At 36.3% G+C, this 21,270-nt stretch overlaps 1 protein-coding gene and 1 long non-coding RNA gene across 2 annotated transcripts in view; one reads left to right on the top strand and one right to left on the bottom strand.

Annotated features, from left to right (window-relative positions):
• Positions 1 to 21,270, bottom strand: part of gabbr2.S (gamma-aminobutyric acid (GABA) B receptor, 2 S homeolog) — a 338,466-nt gene that overhangs the window by 52,746 nt on the left and 264,450 nt on the right. Inside the window, exon 13 of the mRNA XM_041567636.1 lies at positions 18,821 to 18,943. Within this exon, the coding sequence (XP_041423570.1) occupies positions 18,821 to 18,943 (123 nt within the window). The remainder of the gene's footprint in view (positions 1 to 18,820; positions 18,944 to 21,270) is intronic.
• The window catches only part of LOC121395083, a 226,075-nt gene that overhangs the window by 23,016 nt on the left and 181,789 nt on the right, over positions 1 to 21,270 (top strand). The gene's annotated exons all lie outside the window — the stretch shown is intronic.

Consider the following 21,270-nt stretch of genomic DNA (forward strand, 5'->3'; position numbering starts at 1 on the left):
TTCTATTTAATAATTGTATACAGTGGCACATCATTATACATTACCTCAGACATAATCTTTCTATATGTTCTTATATATATATTGCTTTTTTACCTTTCCATGCTGTAAGACTAAAGGGACACTGGGGCTTCCATGGTCAATGCCCACTAGGGATGATTTCAACCAATTTCCAATGTAAGCAATATATAGGTAAGGAATGGTTTTTCAGGCATTCTGGGCACCCAAAACACTGTGAATAAAACATCCAACTTCTTCTGAGTTATAGGCCAAGCTACTCATTCAGACACCTCTCTGTCCGCTACTGTACGCAAAAATGTTCACAACATTATTAAAATCTAAGCTGAAGACATCTGCATCTTACCCTGTTTTACTCCCAGGAGGTTCTTGCTTTCTGCTGCAACATACTGCATTCAGTCTACAGTATTTGCACTTATACAGTAAATAAACGATTAGGAAAACTACTGGGAATACCAAATTAAGGTATTATAATACTATTTTATAGTATATTAATATTAAATATCATGGTTGGAGGCTTTTATTTGGGGGTTATACATAATTCCTTTTAATACATATATATGAAACATATAAATTAGAACTTCTTGTAATTATGTGACTTTTTCTATGCACCACTGTCAACATGAAATTTCATGATAACTCTTTTGTAATTTAGATCTTTATTGGATAAATTCAAGATTACATCAAGTGCATACTTATATTGCTTTTGTAATGGACACACGCAAATTGTGTCCCTTTCACAGTTTGCATTGGTCATCAATTGTATATTATGTTATCCATATTCTTATTAAATAAAATCATATTGTACCAAATAATCAAAAAACATATACAACCAACAATTCTACCTTATTTTTCCAATATATTTGTCAGCTTGCCATTTCTAATGGAGGCTGTTAAGGATGCATTAGTCTGATCATGTGGTTATGTTTCCAAAAGAACCATTATCCGCTACTGTTCGCTGGGTTGGGATGGCTTCCTTAACGTACTTATAGACATGATTACTCTTTTCCTTGAGACAAATTGCAGTTACAGAAACTATTTGTGAGTGTCTTCTATTCAAGCTAATGCGAAACACCACAAATGGGAAATGGCGAATGATCAATAACCTGAGAAAAGTGAATACAGTAGTGTGCATTATCAATGTAAAATTCACATGAAGATTTCCATTGACAAAAGCTTTAAGTGTTTCGTTAGTTTGCCTAATGTCTGTTATACTAACTGTAATTTATGAAGGACAAGCATTTTAAACCTTTTCTTATTCTGTTATTATTCCATTTCAGTCTGTAAACTTTCTGTAAAATAAAATCAATTAGAATGTTTCCAACAAACAACTATATCTGGAAATGTATACTTACATCATTGAACAGCCTTCTCGATGTTTATAGCATTTTTATAGCCTAAGTTAACAAAAAAATTGTTAAAATGGTAAGGAATGCAACTTCTGCATATTTTGGAGCACAGTTCAAAAACCGATAACTTATTATAAATTTTTCTTTCATAAAATTGACTGTGAACAAAATTCCTCATTTATACTGCTTTATTGTTCTATTCCTGCATCAGTCATTTAAAAGATATATATGTACGCTGTACACTATATATCTATACCATACTGCAGTAAAAATGATAATTTGCATACTAAGCATAGTTCGATAGATTTTTAATATTACCCTAATGTTGCAGATACAGTGTTGCAGATATATCAAAATGGTCTGCTGTGAAAGCGAGTGTTAAGGCCTTAATAGGCAAGATCCTGTGATCCCATTATCCCCACCATATAGGGTGAACAAGCCGGACAGGATTTATAGTGGATGGATGATATGTATCCCCGGTTTTTAGGTTCTGAGCCATCCCTTTAAGAATGCTCCCTTTAAGAAACACCAGGGGGTTAAGCAGCCAGAAGGTGGGCTGGCCAGCCAAGGGGTGTTTAAGGGAGTCAGCAGCAGGTGTGCAGTGTGTGAGAGAAGGAGCTGCACAGGAGGGCTGGGCTGGATTTGGTTGGAACGGCTGTACTTTGAGAGACCTGTGGGGCCTGATAGCGAGGGGGATATTTTCCTGGTGTTTTCCCCACCGATCAAGCTGGGATAGTACCTTGGGGTAGTGAAAACTTAAAAACGCTGAAGTAAGCTATTTTGTTAATTGGTGGACTTTATGTTGCTGAATGAACCGGTTTTCTTTCTGTTACATTTTGACTGCTGCTGGAAGCTCTTTGTGTTCAAAATAAACGGACAGTTTTTCTTTTCACTTTGGAGTGGCCTGCATTTATGCTAACAATCCCGCTGTGATCCCCCAAACTTCACAAAGGATAGGTTATAACAATACTTTTGGTGTTCTGTAGTGACATCAATATACATTACTTTCTGGGAACATAAAAAAAAGATTATAACAATAATATTTCATTAGGTGAGATCCTCTTTGCTTTTAGCAAGAGTAACAAAGAATCCTTCCCTACTGGAAATAATGTATCTGCATAGTCAGAAGACCCATTTGTCCTTATCATTGGATAAATAGGTTAATGAAAGAAGAAATAGGCTAATGGTGATTACATGGATGTTGATAGGTTCTTGGTGCTATTTAATGCACCAAAAAACAAAAATTGGGTCCTGAGTTTGCCTTTTTTGTCAGAAGTACCTCTGGTGCTAGTAGCTAATTAAAAAGTATGTTCATTAAGTGATTCAGGTACAGAACATTCCCTTAGTTATTAAAAGGGTTAAAATATAATTGTGTGTGTGTGTATATATATATATATATATATATATATATATATATATATATATATATATATATATAGATAGATACACATAATGTACATCTGTAAACACATCTAGTATTTAAAACTGGTAAAATTATTTCATTATTTAAAAAAAGTTGATGACACATAAAAAATGTACAGGTGCTGGGGCACAATTATTACAAAATAAAAGGAATGCATTGCACACAGTTAATCCTCCTCATTTCTCTGTTAATCTCTTGTTTGCTCCACCTTCACTTTCCAAAATTCTTTCAAGAAACTAAATTCATAGGACTGACTCTCTTGACTCTGGCTCAAGCAAACCCATGTCAGTCCCTTGTGGGGCTAAGAAATTCACTTACATTACCTGTGCCTCAGATGCCCAATTTAGAATGTAAATGTAATGGTAACTCATTGTGCCTGCACTAGTGATGGGCGAATTTGGGCCATTTCGCTGAAAAATCTGCGAATTTCCCACAAAATTCGAGAAACGGTGAAAAATTTGCGACACGGCACTGGCGTCCGCTTTTGTTTTGTACGCCAGCGAATTTTCACAGTGGTTTCGCAATTTTTTTTCGCCGGTGGCGAATCGCGGGAATTCACTGCAAATTTTCACCTGGTGAATAAATTTGCCCATCACTAGCCTGCACCAAAAATTATTAATATTGAAATGTAACAATAAAGATAAAATGGAAAATAAAGAAAACACATCTTTTGTTCATTTCTTTTTCAATTATGCAAATACTAAAATCAACTGTGGGATTTTGTCAAAATGACTGACAAAAGTTTTAGGGGTCATTTATGACCACAGGTGTAGTGGACGCAGTGTAATTTTGAGTGCAACTGCTATGTTTTTTATCCATAATGCAGCATTTTTCCTATAATTACAGTGTAATTGCAGTCACGAGTATGCAATTCGCCTGTCTAGTTGGTGTCATGTTTACTGTGTTTGCAGTATATACAGTATGATGATGGTATTATAATACTTCTAGGTTAAAAGGTCTTTGTGTACTTTATTTTTTTGCAAACATTCAGAATCAAATGTATAACTATTTTCCTGCTGCATTGTTTTCTCTAGTTTCTCTAGTATCTTTACTTTTGAATAAGAAACCAATTCCATGGCTGCAACCTTCCTTGTTTTTCCTATAGCCATATTATCACACATCAAATGTTATGGTCAATGGGTTATGGTCTTGTGTTATTAGGGGTTGAACTGGCTGCAATTGACACTAATGATTTTGATTTGATGCAGCACCTACATTTGCTCATATTAGCACATTTCAGTACATAGGGGAAGAAGGACAGAAACCAGAAGTGGCGCCTTTAATTATTTAAATGTAGTCCAGCTTTTGCCTTGTATGTTTACAGGTATTTGCAAATACATTCTGCAATACAGGAATAACAGATACATAGGCAGAGATGTAGAGGAATAAAATAGTTTTTAGCTAAGAAAGAAAATCTCTAGGTATTTATGGTCCTTCAGACTCCATGTTGCATAATTCATTCACTGGTTACAAACAGAACATATCTTAAATGTCACTTAGGAAATTAAAAATGTAAAACCCTGGCATGGGTAAAAGCCTTTGATGCAGGTAGAATAGCTTAGGTTCACAGCTGGGATCTCACATCATGTCAACTTTCACATGAATTTCTGAGGCTTTGAGATTAATAGGCACATAGTCATTTCCTATTCAACTACAGCTTTTGCATTAGACAAGGGGCTGCAAGAATGGAAAACAAAGAGCAGAAGATAGATATAATGTCTAGGATGTACTCGATTCTCACATGAATTTCTGAATATTTCCCTGTCCCCCTGCCCACTCACTCTTATCTGCATTCCGCAGCATCCTCTAATGAGAGATTTCATGTTCATAGCAATTACTTGAAATATTTAACATCCCTCTTAAGGTGTATTTACACTTCAAAGGAATGACTCACTGCAGTTATTCTAATGTATTGCAAAAAAAGAAAAAAATATACTTCCTTTGCTGTACCAGAACATGCATGAAAGGAGATGGGACCGAGAATTCATGCATAACATAATAGCATTAAATATAAAAAAAGAGAAGGTTGTGGTAATACTGTATGCATGCTACAGTATATAATATGCCAAACCTACATGCATCCAGTTGATTTTATTTGAATTGTAGGATGTGGCATTTTTAAATATAGAGTTCAAGCAGTATCCTCATGTACAGTATATGCATATAAATGGAGTTTTATAAAGATGCAACTTGAACTCTTATATGCAGATTCCATTAAAATACTTTCGTTATGGTTCCTAGCAGCCTTTAAAGCTCTAGGGCTACAAGTCCATGATGAAAGACAAATATGTTTTATTGAGAGCATATGCCAGCTACCAGAAGTGATAAGATAAAGTGTTTCTTAATTTTACTGAACGGATTTCCAAGACAGAAATCTTTAATTTATCTTTTCTGGATAATAGCTAATACGTTTATGAACTTAAAAGGATTATTGTTGTTTTGGCTATTCTATGGTGCATTGGCTATTGCCAAAACAAAAAGGTCAAAGTAATATGTGGGTCATATTACTGAGGGCTTGAAGTGCTACTTGAAATCCTTTTAAATCATCACGTCTGATGATGTACAATACCCTTCCATTTTCTCCATGTATTTATGACTTAAAAGTCACAATAAATTCAGAAACTCCTAAATTACCATTTCACATTAATAAGACAATTTTTTTTGATGCTAGAGATAGCTTTCATAATCTTTCCTAAGAAAGCATCCAAAAATCAACATACACATATCATAATCACCTCTCATCAAGAAAAAAGGGAGTCAGAAATGAAATCCAGGATGTACCATAACACCACATTTTTATTAAAGGAAAACTAGCCCTGAACAATGTAGATCCCTATAAACACATATAAAATAAACACAGCTCATATAAAAACTCTGCTTCATCTAACTAAACAATTTTCATTAAAAACATTTTTTTTTTTAGTATGTGCCATTGGTTAATCCTAAATAGAAAATTGCTATTTTAAGCACTAACTGTTGTCTCCTGGGATCATACAATTCATGGTGCATACACACAAACCAAGACCACACATACAGTACTTATTAGGTCATATCAGCCAATCAACAGTTCTGTCTTTTACTACCACACTTCTTCCTGTTACAGTTAGAGCTGCATTATTTCTGGTCAAGTAATCTCTAAGGAAACACACAAACCATCATAAAATGGTGGCTCAAGGGCAAAGATGTAAGAAGACCATATTTACTGATCTATATATAGAGTAACAGGTGCCAGAATTTGGCCAACTCCATGCAACACAGATGTGCAGCATCTGTGTGCAGCAGTGGCTATACAACTAAATATTAGTTCAATGATTTAAATGAATGCAAAATCTTGAAACATGTTCAGTTTATACAGTGAATCTTTGCATTTGTAAAGAACAGCCTAATATTACATTTTGTTCACTTTATGTAAAGGAATAACACAAATCTGATACATTCCTTCCCTCCAGTAACAATGTCTGAAGTCTCCAAGCTTCTCTTGTCCTCCCCACTCACAACTTGCCCCCTTGACCCTATTCCTTCTACTCTGCTCATACACTGTGTTGCAGAGCTTACGCCACTACTTAATCACATCTTCAATTCTTCTTTAGCTTCTGGAACCTTCTCCTTTCAAACATGCCTGTGTAAAGCCTATTCTTAAAAAGGCCATGCTTGACCCATCCTGTCTGTCAAATTACTGACCTGTCTCACTTCTACAGTTTGCCTTTAAACTCTCAGGGGCAGATTCACTAAGCGCTGAATTTGCGCTAGCGTCAGCTTTGCTCACATCGCAACACTTCGACAGGCGTAAATTTGCCAGGACAACACTAATTCACTAAAATCCGAAGTTGCATCCAGGGCGCCGAACACTGGCGAAGTAGCGCTAGCGTTACTGCGGCAAGCGAAGCAAAGTTGCGTTGGCTAATTTGCATACAGCGGGAAGTTAAAGCTGAATGGACATATATGTGCCAGCAAATACATTACACTACACAAGCCTAGGAAACCATAATAAAATAAAATTGAATTGTTATATTGCCCTATACATGATTCCAGTGTATAGTTTATGTGCCATATGTTAGGAGATGAAGGGGGGAAGTTGGGTACCCCAGAAAAAATTTACGATCTTTTGCAGCCTATCACCCTGAAAAATGAAAAGTCGCCAGCGTTTTTTGGGACTTAGAAAAAAACTATTTTTTTTGGAAGTCCTAGCTACTCTATTGCACTTCACCTGGTCTAAGGTGGCGAAGGCAAGTCTGGAGCAAGAGGTAACCTTTAGTGATGGGCGAATTTGCGGCATTTCGCTTAGCTGAAAAATTTGCGAAATGGCAAAAAATTTGCGAAACGGTGCCAGCGTCTAGTTTTTGACTCTGGCTTCCGTTTTTTCGACGCCGGCGTCCGTTTTTGATGCCGGCGTCCGTTTCGTCAAATTTTCGCCAGCTACTTTTCACGGGCGTTTCGCAAATTCGTGCCTGGCGAATAAATTCGCCCATCACTAGTAACGTTCAGTAAAATCCGCATCTAAGTGAATTTGAGTAGCTGCGTCCATTTGCCAGAGCGCAACTTCACCAGGCATAAGGGAGCGAATTACCGCTAGAATCTATCTCCTTTACTAGCGAAGTTACACAGCAACCGTTACACAGCCTCCTAGCTATCTCAAATTGGATGAACCAGCACAACCTCAAACTCAACGTAACAAAAACGGAACTAATCATCTTTCCACCTAATCCTGGTCCGACTCCACTTTTTACTATCTCTATTGATGGCATGCTCATTAACCCTGTCAACTCAGCTCACTGTCTGGGGGTAATCTTTGACTCCTCTCTCTCTCCTTCTCTGATCATATTAACACCACTGTCACTTTTTCTTATGCAATATTTCCAAAATTCGTCCCTTCCTTTCACCTGCTACGGCCAAGACACTTATGCATGTTCTCATCCTATCCCGACTAGGGATGGGCAAATCTGAGCCGTTTCGTTTCACCAAAACTTTGCCACCGGCAAAATGTCGCAGACGCCCATTAAAGTCTATGGGCGTCAATTTTTTTAATGTGCAGCGAAATTTTTTTGACCTGCGCTTTTTTTTTTTTGACGCACGATGGCATACAAGTCTATGGGCATCATTTCCGCGGTGAAACAAGGCGAAAAAATTCGCCCATCCCTAATCCTGACTAGATTACTGCAATCTTCTACTAACTCCCATCTCTCCCCTCTACAGTCTGTATTAAACACTGCTGCCAAAACTATCCTCCTCTCATCCAAAAGGGTACAGGCCCCTCCCTTGCTGAAGTCCTTATCATGGCTTCCTATAAAACAGAAAATAACTTATAAACTCCTCCTCATTACCTTCATTCCGTTGCACCTAACTACATCTCATTTCTCTATATGTTCCTTTCCGAAACCTCCGCTCCTCTCAGAGCAACCGCTTGGTTGCACCCCCCCCCCCACTACTACTGCTGTTTCCCATGTCAAACTCTTCTCTCTTGCGGCTCCTTATATTTGGAAAGCCATTCCTGAATCTCTCTGGAGAGAATCCTCCTTCAATGTTTTTCAAACCAAACTCGGACTACCTCTGGGAGCACCTGGATAACACCTAAACTGGGAACTGGCACTTATATGTCACCCACTGTAACCTACAGCAATTTAATACCCCTCCAAATTATGTCCGTAAGTTACCCTCCAATTTAGACTGTAAGCCCCATGGGGTAGGGTCCTCCATCCTTTTGTCTCCATGACACTGTGCACTTAATTTGTATTGTAATTATATTTTATATTTATGAGAATTATATTTCTGATAATGCACTTACTGTTACTTATTAATGCAGTGACCCCTTGTTACTATTATTTGTTTTACTGTACAGTATTTTGCCTTCAAGGATAGGACATACATTTTTCTTCATGTTTTGAAGTATGCTGTTCTTCTGAATGACTGGAGCCACCCATTTTATTTGAATTTTCAGAGAGAAATGCACTATAACCAGCATGCACAACATTTGCTGCCTTCCTTCCTTAAATAAGGGCCATAATTGACACCTGTTTTACAGATTGAATACTCTCACTAATTGAACTCCACACTGCTATTATTTGGAACAAGCTATTTTCATTTTGAATTGCACAGAATCAGTGGCATGCATGTTATCACTGTTGGGTCTGTTGGGTTTCTATTACTCTACTACTCCTACTAGTAAATTATTTGGTATATACAGGGCCGCTCATGCCATGAGGCAAGGTGAGAACCTTGCCTCAGGAGGCAGCGAGCGGCCAGTTAAAAGTAACTTTAAGAGCTGAATTTCCATGTTTTAACCCAGAAATTTGGCTCCGCTAGTGCAGAGAGCGCTGTGGCCCCAGGATCACCGCTGACTATGTAGAAATATCATTTCAACCTAAAACAGTGATTGATCAGGTTAGTGATGTCCAACTGCTATTGTTATGTACACAACTGTAGAATGCTCTTAAAATTCTGCTGGTACCATTATTTTAAGAGAAAATCAAAATATGTCTATACGAGTTGTATATTGCATAGATGAAAAATGAAATGGTTCTAACAAATTAATATATATGATGGTATACATTATAATATAAGTTCACAATATTCATAGACTTACATTGCAAGCAGTGTGTTTTGGATCAACAAGTTTGTTCATACATAGCATAGCAACTACACACATCATTAGATTACGTTTTTGTTTTATTGTTGGAACTACTGTAAGTCTCTGATAAATATAGTGCACTTTGTTATGTGTCTCTTTATGTTCCTTTCTGTCACAAACCATACATCAGCGACAATGTTATCTTGTTAAAATGGCATGTACAAGCCTGAGGGGGACAAGCTGTATATTTCAGCAGCAATCAAACTCTCGAAGAAGCTGTAGCTCTCAATCCTTTGACCTTTGCCTCTGGCTGGTGGTCCTTAAAGAGTACATGTTATTTATCCTTGCCCATATCCATTAGAATCTGGAGGTAATATGTTTGAGTTCATATGCCCTTCCCTCAAACTGACCTACACATAAGTGGATCCAAGGCCCATTGCTATTTATTTTTTCCTCATATTCTGAGAAGTTAACCATACATCCTGCAGGAAAAGAAGATAACTGGGTACTGAATGTACTGACCATATGACTATTTGTAATATAGTTAATTACAGTTTTAGTAAGGCATGGGGAATATTTTAAACGTTATACTTTCAGTAAATTCTCAGTGTCTTCGGCAAAGGCTGAATAACAACCAAAGGATATAATTGTGCTCACTAAATAACTGATGAGCATGGTGCCTGATGAACACAGAAGATAGGTAAGTAACTTGCCTGTGATTGCAAAGGTTATGTGCCTGGAAAAAATGCTCACAGACCATGTTGAAAATATAGCAAAGTGACTATAAATACAAACAATGCAAATTAATTACTCTCTATCACTGTGTATGTATGGGTGGGTAATAAAATCTAAAATGTACCGCTGAATATAATTTCCTGTAATTATTTATTAAGAAATAATTTCCTGTGAGCAGAAGACACAAAGGGGAGGGAATGAATGAACAGTGCCTATTTTGATTGGAAGTGGTAGTGTTAGGATCAGATATTATTTTATTGAAAGGAATAGGCAACAACCTTTTTAAATAACTACCAAGCTTTTCCTTAAAATGTAACTGCCAAAAGCAATAGGAAAAGCAGGAAACTAAAACGAATCTTGTCCTCAGAATCACACAAAAGGTAAAAAGTAATGTGTTAAACAGTGATTTTTACTCAGTCACAGTGCTTTTTCCAAGGAAGGAACATTATCCAGTAAAGGTTCTTGCTAAAAGGCATCATGCTGTCTATTCAATCTCATTTTCTGAAAGAGGTCAGCAGCCCAGCCTAATGAGTAAGCCATATACCCTTTACTGTACATCTTATTTCTGAGAAGCAAGGTTCATTACTTCAGTCCGTTTTTTTTCAGCTTTTGTACCATAGCAATCAAAGTTAAATTAACATCAATGAAAGATTTATAGCAGCATACTGTATATGGAAACTGGTAACATGTTTTTCTGTGCACAGAACGCAGCAGATATCGGTTAGTCAGATGCATAATTTTACCATGTACAACAATTTTCTTTATTCCAGTGGCCAGTGCATTTAGAATATGATTACTTTTCCTCTATTCTGACATTTTCTTCTGAATTTAAATCTTCTTTCAAAATTGCGTTAAATAATATTCTACAACTGTAATTACTATTTCATTTGCTAATAACAACTATTAATGTATGGTGAAAATAAATACATATATCAAATAAAGTCATCATTTGTATTGGATATAACTCCTCTTTATTTATAAGCCAGAATGCAAACTTTCACAAGCTTTATACTGTATGCTTTTGGATTTTCCTCTAAAACATGTCTTTAAATTCATCAGTCATATACTGTATGCATTTATTTATGCATTTATTTTGAATTACTAACATTTTCAAAGTGTCACCTAACTTTTTACAAATTGTATAATAAAGGGATACAACACATACTCAAGACTTTTAGTAGCACAAATTGACCAAATTACTATAATACAAACAATATTAATTCAAAACATATGTAACCCAGGTGGTTTTTACTGACAAAAATAGAGAATATGAAAGTACTTCATATGTTTTACATAAGCACACATGGGATAGTTTGCATAAGGCCATTTTTTCATAAACATTTATTATTGTCCCATAAAATCTCTTCAATGGCAGTATACTAGTTCAAACTCAAATTTAATCACTTAACACTTTTCTGCCATTACATTTCTGCTTGGTTTGCTTTGCTTACCTAACTGATATAAAGCTTTCTCTTTCTTACTATGTATAGTTTAGCAGCATGCCTCACCACCTTCACCTAGGTACCTTGTAATTTGTCACTCTGTCCTGTTCTACTTTTTACTGACGTTAATATCAAAGAACTGGATGCATCAGTTGTCCCTAGATACACTGGCAAAAAGTCTGTTGTCTAAACACATAAATGGGCCAGAAGCTAAAAAGTCAATGTCTGGAGAAAATACACACACCTTCTTCCAAAGGGTTCATCTTTAAAACGAACAGATGTATTTATTGGAATTTAACATAAAGTGATACTATTTCAGTTTATACCAAGTGGATATTGTAGAGTAGAATTTTTTTTTCAGATTTTTCCAGTTTATACTTTTATTAGATTGTTTACTCATGACTTTTAAGGTATCTGGGATCAGTATAACAAATGAAAATGCTTTACTTCCATTTGCTTTTCTGTAAAGTGAGAATTGTTTTATGGCCACATTTATGGACTGCAAACGGATCCATTCTTATTCAGTCATCCTTTCTAATGTGCCAATGTGAATTACAATGCACATGAGAATTGGCATGCCTATCCAGCTGTAAAAAAATGCATGTTTTAGCTGCTGAACAATTGAAAAGAGCCAAATAAACAAATGGTGAACCATGTCCAAGATTAGATATACCACTGTTGTCCTCAGCCTTCTGAACTGACCTTACTTTTCTGAGACATTTCCATGCACAACCACAACACAATTTATACAAAAAAAGTATAGAATGAATAAAAAATGTATGTATTCTGGAGCAAAATTATTTGTACACCAGCCATGGTTCTGTAAGGCCGTGGAATAGGATACAAGCATAGTTAGGTGAACAATAATAAAAAGGTGACTAGACTGAATCTTCTTTAAAAAAAAAAAAAAAAAAACCCCACCAAACTTAGAGCCTATGAATAAGTGTATTTCAGTATTAAATGTATAAGAACAATACTTTTTTTTTATATTCCTGACTGCAGGTTTGAGTTTTGTGTGCCAGCCCTAACTGTTTTCTATGTGTTCATACATGTACATACTCTATGTATAAATTGTTATCCCCATTCATCTTCTCTTGTGGTTAAAAATACTGTATAAGTGTTCTTCCATAAATAATAAAATGAATTCCACCATATGTAATAAAAGACAAAATGTTTGCACAGGTGCAGTAACCCATAGCAGCTTTTAAGCTATATGTGCCTACAACTGTAGCACCTTTTACTACTTTGCACCTTTTCCGCATAATTACTTAGAATGTATCCTCATATTATGCAGTACAATAACCCAGCAAATAATTACATTTTGGATTAAGGGGGCTATCTATCATGCCATGTAAAATTAAATCTGCAGAAAAAATCGTTGTAAAAAGCTGTGTGAATGGCAAATTTATCAACGTGTTTTATTTTTCACCATGTGACTGACAAGTTTCCTTTCCTTCAGATCTTTGCAAGTTCCGACAAGCTGCGCACAGAAAAAGCGCTTAAAAAATGACACCAGTTTTATGGCGTTTTTTTACATGGCAATGTGTGGCAAATTGTTCTGCCATTTTCACCACATAATAAACTGATAGGGTTCAGAGAATGAAAAGAGAAACTACTGAACAGGAATTATTCTTAAATGCTTTTCCAACTCACTCCCCACTCTTTGGTTGTCTAAAAATACAGTGTACAATGGCATACAAAAAAATAAGAATATGTATTGTTAGTTTTATAGTATTACCATGGCAACTACTGTATTGTGGCTATAGAAGCAAACCTAGCATTTTTATCTCTAAGCTTTTTGACAGTCCCTACGACTGCAAGTGTTAATGCATTTATTGAGACAATTAAATCACAGGAGTTGCTTCATGATTTTCAAGACTGGATTATTCTTGTTCATGAAGTATTGTTAAATATATAAGATCTATTATTTCCTTTTATTCTAAATACAGTTAATGTGTGCCTAGGCCTTCATTACATAGCTTTATCCGATTTCTAGTTATAGCGCAGTTTTCAGAAGGAGAAAAAAACTCTATTGTGTTAGCCAAGTCAGGCAGGATGAGACTGAAAAAGACGTCAGCAGATGATGCACATTATTTGAACGAATGTATTTTTAACTTCCTTTTAAGTGTTAAAATCCTTTTTATCATTTCACTGAGCATGAGCAGCCACCTACACTGTGAAATAGGTCATAGACAGGAGACAACTTCAAATATGTTAGAAGTGCAGGTTCCTAGTACTTCATCGGTTTAAAGACTGGTTATCAGCAGAACAATGGGAAGGTAACCAGATAGCTCCCTGGTAGATATAAGAACAGCACTCAATAGTGAAAAATCCATGTCCCACTGTGACTCCTTTAGTTACATTGAGTAGGAGAAACAATAGCCTGTCAGAAAGCAGTTCCATAGTGCAGCACTGGCTCTTTCTGAAAGCACATGACCAGGCAAAATTACCTGAGATGGCTCCCTACACACCAATATTCCAACTAATAAAATACACTTGTTGGGTTAGGAATTAAATGTTACATGGTAGAGTGAATTATTTGCAGAGTAAAACATTTAGAAATAACAATAATGACCAAATCCCTTAAAGATCTTTCAACAAAGCCCTTAAAAATCAGCACTGAGTGGCACTTTATTTTACACAGAATATTAAAGAACTATAGCAACTGCAGATGTTTACATCTAAAAAGGGCCCCTCTTTGAATATTGGGGTAACAGTAATGTTGGAAGTTTACCAGTTTTTGATAAAGCTAATATAAATTATTACCTACTTCTTTGTTAGTGAGACAGACTTTTACAGACCACAATTACAGTTTACATGCACTTAACCAGTTTAATTTAATAAAAGCCACAAAGGGTTCAACAGAGCTAGTAACCTATAGCAACCACTTAACAGGCAGCATGTACTGTTCTCCTCTTTAAGTAAAATGAATATGGAATTTAGTTTATGATTTTCTGAACCCCTGTTTGTTTTGCAATATTTAAATGTCCTGAAACATTTGCTCTACCATTATACAGTGCCTCTGTGGCTTTATTGAACAATAACCTTTGAACTAAACATTTCTCAAACAATGATTTTATGAACGGTTATACAGATGAAGCCACTTGGATTTGTGAGATAAATGCGTCATGACTCATGGTTAATTGAAGAAACTGCGTTATCTAAAGTCATCTTAACTCATTTAATGCATTTAACCTTTCCATTAGCATACCAAAGCACCATTGTGAACAATGGTGAATGCTTTAATTAGATGGGATGTTGTGACTCAGTTTTCTGTGTTAAATGAGATAAATGGGATATCTGTGTTTAGTTATTCTGTGTCAAACAGACAAACCAAAGTGGCTGCATCTGTAGTTTCCTATATCTAATGAGGGTTTAAGCAAACACTCTGTAAGATGAACCACTGGGCTGGTAGGCTCTTCTATCTTCTTGTGCACTTGCCGGGAGGGTCGATCCGCTTCTTCTGTGCACCAACGTTCTCGGCTGGAAGTCGTTGTCCAATTGCGCATGCACAGTTGACAGTATGTCACTATTGTATTCACTGCATTGGGAAGCCACAAGCGCCATTTTATGTTTCTGCCTATTACATCACTTCCTCCTATAATTTGGTGCCAAAACTCTTTTTTTTTAACCCCTTCTGTCATTTCCTCCTTGCCCAAGTTGACTTCTGGTTTTCTCAGATCCTGTTCAAGCTTTTCAGTGCATTTTTGATCCTGGTTTTTGACTTTGGTCTGCACTTTGACTACGAAACTTGGTGCCAGTCCAGACCTCTGCCTGTTTTTGACTTCCCATCACTTGACCTTTGTCTGTACCTTGTTTTTGGAACTTCTGAACTCTGAAGTTAGTAGGATCCCAGCTAGAACCGCAGGAGAAAGTTCCGGGGCCCCAAAAGGGCATCTGTTAAAACCAGGACTAGCTGGGCTCTCCTGTTATTCGTTAGAGTCAGATCTGTACCAGTAACCTAACTCTAGATTCCGGCTTAAGTAGTAGTACATTACACACTCATTGTAGAGGTCCTGAAGAAAGTCACACACATGGTAGTTATTATATCTTGTTCCCTTCCCAATTTTGATATATACATACATACATACATACATACAAGTGTCCTTCAATACAAACAAAGTTAATTCAGTTAATTAAGTTAATGCTTATACTGTGAAGTCTTCAAATGTTATTAGGTGTTCTTGACTACATCTGCATCTGGGCCACTCTGCTGAACTCTCCAATACACACAAATGTATACAAGATATAGACCAAACACACTAAGACAACTTATCATTTCCCTTGAAAAAATGGATTCTGTTGCACACTGCTCATGTCAGATTAGAGATATGAAACTTTTACATAAGCTAGAACAATCTTAATTTTTTCCTGCTTGCAAAGGTAACTGCCCTTGTGGAACTGAAATGAAGAACATTATGGTAAATCAGTGGTAGATTCTTCTTGTCACCAAAATTAATCACAGGTTCTCTTATTTTGTTATTGACTTTACCAGACTTTTCATTTTTTACAGTAATTCAATCTGGTCTAATTTTAGTAAGGGATCTCTTTTTCTCATATTTGCACCTGATGGGTAGATGTCAGATGGCTGGAGCGGTGAGGTTTAACTTACATTATGAACATATGCTGGAAATGGGTGAATGTGTTACCTATGCCAGATGGGAGTTGTGATGTCTATAGAAGGTTCTGCATTTGGCTGTTGTGTGCTAAGTACACATTCCCAATGTAAAATATAACCCATCTGCCAGCCACCTTCCATGCGCCCTTCAGATGTAGGAATATAACAGACAATAACTGGCACAGCCTAAAACACTAGAGTAGCAGAACCCTTGAGATTTGTTTAAATACAGAGAACAAAATATGTGCATCTTATGTTTCTATATTCCTTTCGTTATCTTTGAGTTTTAGAAGCCTAAACATCACTGAGGGGCAGATTTATCAAAATGTGAGATTATAGTTTAGCACAGAAATATTCATATACTTTCTATTTATTCCAGTAGAATTTTTAAAAGCACAATACTAAAATATGATTTAAATAACTCACATTTTGATAAATCTGGCCCTTAATGTGGCTTTTTTTGCATCAGGAAACAAAGAGAAAAGAAGTTCCTGGCATAGCTTGTTAATGCAAATTTTCTGGCTTTGTCACAACCTAACTTCCAGGAACAACCTTAAATTACTCTATTACTGAGAGGTTCATTCCGGAACTTAGTAGACAAAGGAAGACAATGAGATATCATTATTCCAGCCTCTGAAGAATTGATTGAGCTGATGGAGTAAGCTGTAGTATGATATACATATCTTTCAGAGGAATACATTTTGCAAGCAATAAATGCAGTGGGAAACTGAATACTTTAGTTCATTCAATTCATTACAGGCACTGCTGGCAGTGAAGTTGTTAAAGTCTGCATTTAGTCACTGTTTCTTGCTGGAGCCATTAACTGTTAGATCAGCGCAATATGAAGCTCTCAATCCAAATCATTTTATTTTGTAATTTCTATTCTCAGTGACCAGGGACGTTTTTTGTACAGAAATGTGCTGTGTCATTCTATGTCTGGAACATCTAATACCACATTTCAGAAGAATGTTTTGTCACAGCCATCAGATGTTCTGATGACAGAAGGGAAATGGCTTTTGCATTCTTTAAAATTAAAGGGAAAACGTGAAAAAAGACAGCACATGCCTTAGTGTTCTCAGAAAAAAACAGGCTTTAAATTTTTCCTGCAGCCATGTGGAAGCTTTTGCAAGTTTTGAACTATGCGAGGTCTTACCAAGCATGTCTAGTGTACTAATGGGCCCTGCAAATCTATTATTCATTATTATAGAATCTATTATAAACTCTTAAAGTCTCTTGTGTTTTAAGCTTCTTGCTCCACTTTAAAATTGTGAAGTACTACTTAAAGAAACAGAAGCTTGTTAAGATCACAAGATTGAATTCTGTAGCTTCTAGTCATATCATACATGAGCAGAATAAAAAGCAGCTGGAAACATGGAAAGGAGAGGAGACTCAATCACTTTAGGAGAGAGCTCTCAAACTTGCCTGCCCAGGCTATGACCATCTCACCATTGGCTATAGTATTTGGGAGCTTGGTTACGTTTGCAGCATACAAAACTCTTTCCCTTTCTCTGCACAGAATAACACTTTCAAAACCTTATGAATTGCTATTTTTAGGACATACTAAAGAATGACTATTGCACATAAAAGATGGTAAACAGAGTCTTTGTCCATCAAGCAGGAACCAATTTTCTTTCTTGTGTTCTCTAGGTTTAACAATAGTAGACAGCTTCTTGTATCTGACTTGGATTATTGAACATAGAAGTGTCAGTTAAAAGAAATAGACACCTGCTGATATACTCAAAGACAAGACCTATCTTACAGTGATTTTTAATTAGAAATGAGAAATGATTGTAGTATACAAGAAGTCAAACAAACATTTTTTATGAATGTGGCAATCTACTGTACCTATTCAAATATCAAATTAATATGAGATAGCATTTTGTGAAAATCAATGAAAATAACTGTATTTCCTGATTCTGTTCCTTTACTGCATTGTACATTTTGATTTTATTAGAATTAGTTTCACAGTTACTTGTGGGGACCATGACTAGTTTGGAGCAAAGAAGACAAAAGAATATTGCAGAAAGAAAGAGTATTTGAAGTGTGACTGCTAAAGTACAAATTGACCATTCTATACATGTTAATTTATGCTGCGCCTATATCAGCTGGTGCATTCCTCTGGTTCTGTTCTGTCCTACCTCTTCTCACAAGCCTGCTTAGTGCACCCTCAGGGTATTTGTGTGCATATGCCAATAAAATCCTGAATGTGGTATGTGGGTGATGGAATCATGTTAGACAAAACTGAAAGGCAACCACAAGGCTACACCATCAGAATGTAATATGTTAAGAGTCGTAGCAACTAAGGCTGTGTTATGCAAAGGTATGTGGTAGGTTCGGGTTGCAGCAACTAGGACTATGTATTATCCAAAAGTATGTGGTAGGTTCTAGCGAGTGGGCTTTAATTGTCACTTACTAAACACATAAAACTGACTTGTTAGCCCATTATGATGTTGCTTCAAAACATCATGCTTATAATACTCTTGCTATATTTTTTGCTTGGAAATGCTTCCTGATGCAAAACCTCAACATACTGTACAGTAAGTGACACAGTCAGTGGGCTGACAGGTTAAGGACTGTTATAATCCTTTGAGTGCAATCCAAACCAATTTAGCAAAGATTATATCATAATTGACAATCCTTATCCCATTACAATGACGAAAGTGTATATCTTACCTCAAGGTTATATTCCTCTACTGTTCTTTTCAGCGGATCCACTATTTGCCAGCAAATTAAAATGCACAGGTCAATCAACAACATTCCTCCAACTATTATCAGTAGTTTTTGATCTTTAATAATCTAAGGGCAAGAAATAGTTGAATATTTTGGTCAGCAGTATATTGATTATGAAATTCAAACATGTCATTGTGTTTTCCATAATATCATGAAGTTCAGTTTCATACATAAAATATGTGAAATAAAATATCTTAAGTTCATTGCACCTAGTTATTATTGTGTGTATTACTATGAGCATTGCTTGTAAATGTTCTTCTTGAGCTGAATCTAAGAAGGAGCATGAGAAAACCATGTAGAACCAGTTGCAATGCAAAATGTCTGCTTTAAGATAAACCCATTATCCAGGTTAGGAAGAAAGGAAGCAGCAAGATTAGTAAATTCAACTACCTGTTTGTTCTCAAGCAAGGTGCATCATAAAATCCAATAATTGGTTAAATAGCCTGCATTGTTAGGAGTGTCCACATATAATTAAATATATATGTAAATATATATTTGTAAATATACACAAACCAAATGTGGGACTTAACCTCCATGTGCTAGGCCCAATTGTACCTTAAATGACAAGTAGCCATACACTATAAGATATAAAGGCAATATTTATTTACCACCATGCCACATGTACTTAAAACCATTTAAAATAAATTAGAATAAGCAGCACTGCATTGGGGATAGGGATCCTTCTACCCCAGTTATCTATAACTGTTGATTCAATAGATCAAGGTGTATGGGACTGCATGTAGTTTGTGTTCCGTTATATGGGATGGCTAAACAGCCCCCAACCAGTGCAATATAATGCAGTGACAGAACCTCAGTCCAAATGAATCCTTGAGTAATTATACATATAGAGAGGATGAGTGTACGCTGTTGTGATTAACATTGGTGTGTGAGGCAATTCTAATTGATCATTCCCACTGATAGCGTCCCTAAGTCCGTATTCGAGAACTAATCAGTCCTGTGGGATAATAAGGTTGTGCCTGGAGATTGGTGTGTAAGAGCGGAGCCGGTGTGGGAGATTAGAACCACCTCAGCAATAAAGTTTCTATTGTTCTGTGTGGGCATTCGGTATGACTCGGTTTTCTTAGTGATTTAGTGCGTCTAGTAGCAGGCTTGGCGACTCAACAGTCGTGATACTATGATCAATAATGCCGCTGCTATAACCAACATATAAGTTGTGCTTTCCAAGGATTAACTCCAAGTCCAACAACGACCTGCCCCAAAGTATAAAGATTATACCGACCGTGAATGATCGTATCCCACACCAGATAACTCAACGCTCGATGATTAGATCCAATTTCACACCGCAATGATGCCTTTTCCAATGCACCGATAGACCTCAAATGGGGGAAAGATCCAACTTATCCCCGCACAGACGCTGCACCTCGACATCTGTTTCGCCACCGACCGTGGCTTTGCCAAGAGACCGGCTAGCCGTATATGACATCATTTTATGAGTATTGTCACGTGACTTCAGTGGGTTGCCTTCACGGTGTGTTTTTACTCCTCACAGTCCCTGTAAGTGTGGTTTTACCGTCTTCAAATAACGGATAGTGCCTCCAAAGGCTGCCTTAGTGATTTTTGTATCCATTTGGAAACATTCTTTATCCAAGGAGAAGTAGATGGATCTATCATGATAACTTACTGGTGGAGGAAACAATGTATACAATATAGATTTATACAATGTGTCACCGCTAAGGCTATACTCCCACTATGGCATGGTGGTGAAGTCAAATTACGAATGTACAAATATCTATAGCTACTGATACTAACTAACAGCAATAATCTTACATTGTAAATATGTTCCCTTAAGATAACATCTTGAAACAAACGTTTTAAATAAATTTTAAATATAACTTGAAACAAAATCCCAAATTAACTAGTATATAGGTCAATCTAAAAACAACTGGACTTGCTGAGTAATCAATGAAGACGTTTCACTACTCATCCGAGCAACTTCTTCAGTTCAACTGACTGGTGTGGGAAGTTTTATATGCCGAAAACTTCCCACACCAGTCAGTTGAACTAAAGAAGCTGCTCGGATGAGTAGTGAAACGTCTTCATTGATTACTCAGCAAGTCCAGTTGTTTTTAGATTGACCTGTACTAGATATACCATGACCTGGATGAATGAAAATCTTCATAGTCATCCCAAATTAACACTATTATATAAGGATAACAATACAAAATAAAATAAATTGAAAAAAGGAAAAACAAAAAGGAGAAAAAAAAGGGAGAAAAAAGAACAATCTGGGTCTGGACAAAAAACCCACTAATAGCTTTAAGGTATAGTCATTGACTATCCTATAAAACGTCAGAATCCATCCTAACAGTGGTTTCAATGCTTCACAGACTTATTTCTTTATTTGTTTATAAAGGCTTGAAAATGTAATTTAC

This window comes from Xenopus laevis, chromosome 6S (genome assembly GCF_017654675.1).
Source record: "Xenopus laevis strain J_2021 chromosome 6S, Xenopus_laevis_v10.1, whole genome shotgun sequence".
Classification (NCBI taxonomy): domain Eukaryota; kingdom Metazoa; phylum Chordata; class Amphibia; order Anura; family Pipidae; genus Xenopus; species Xenopus laevis.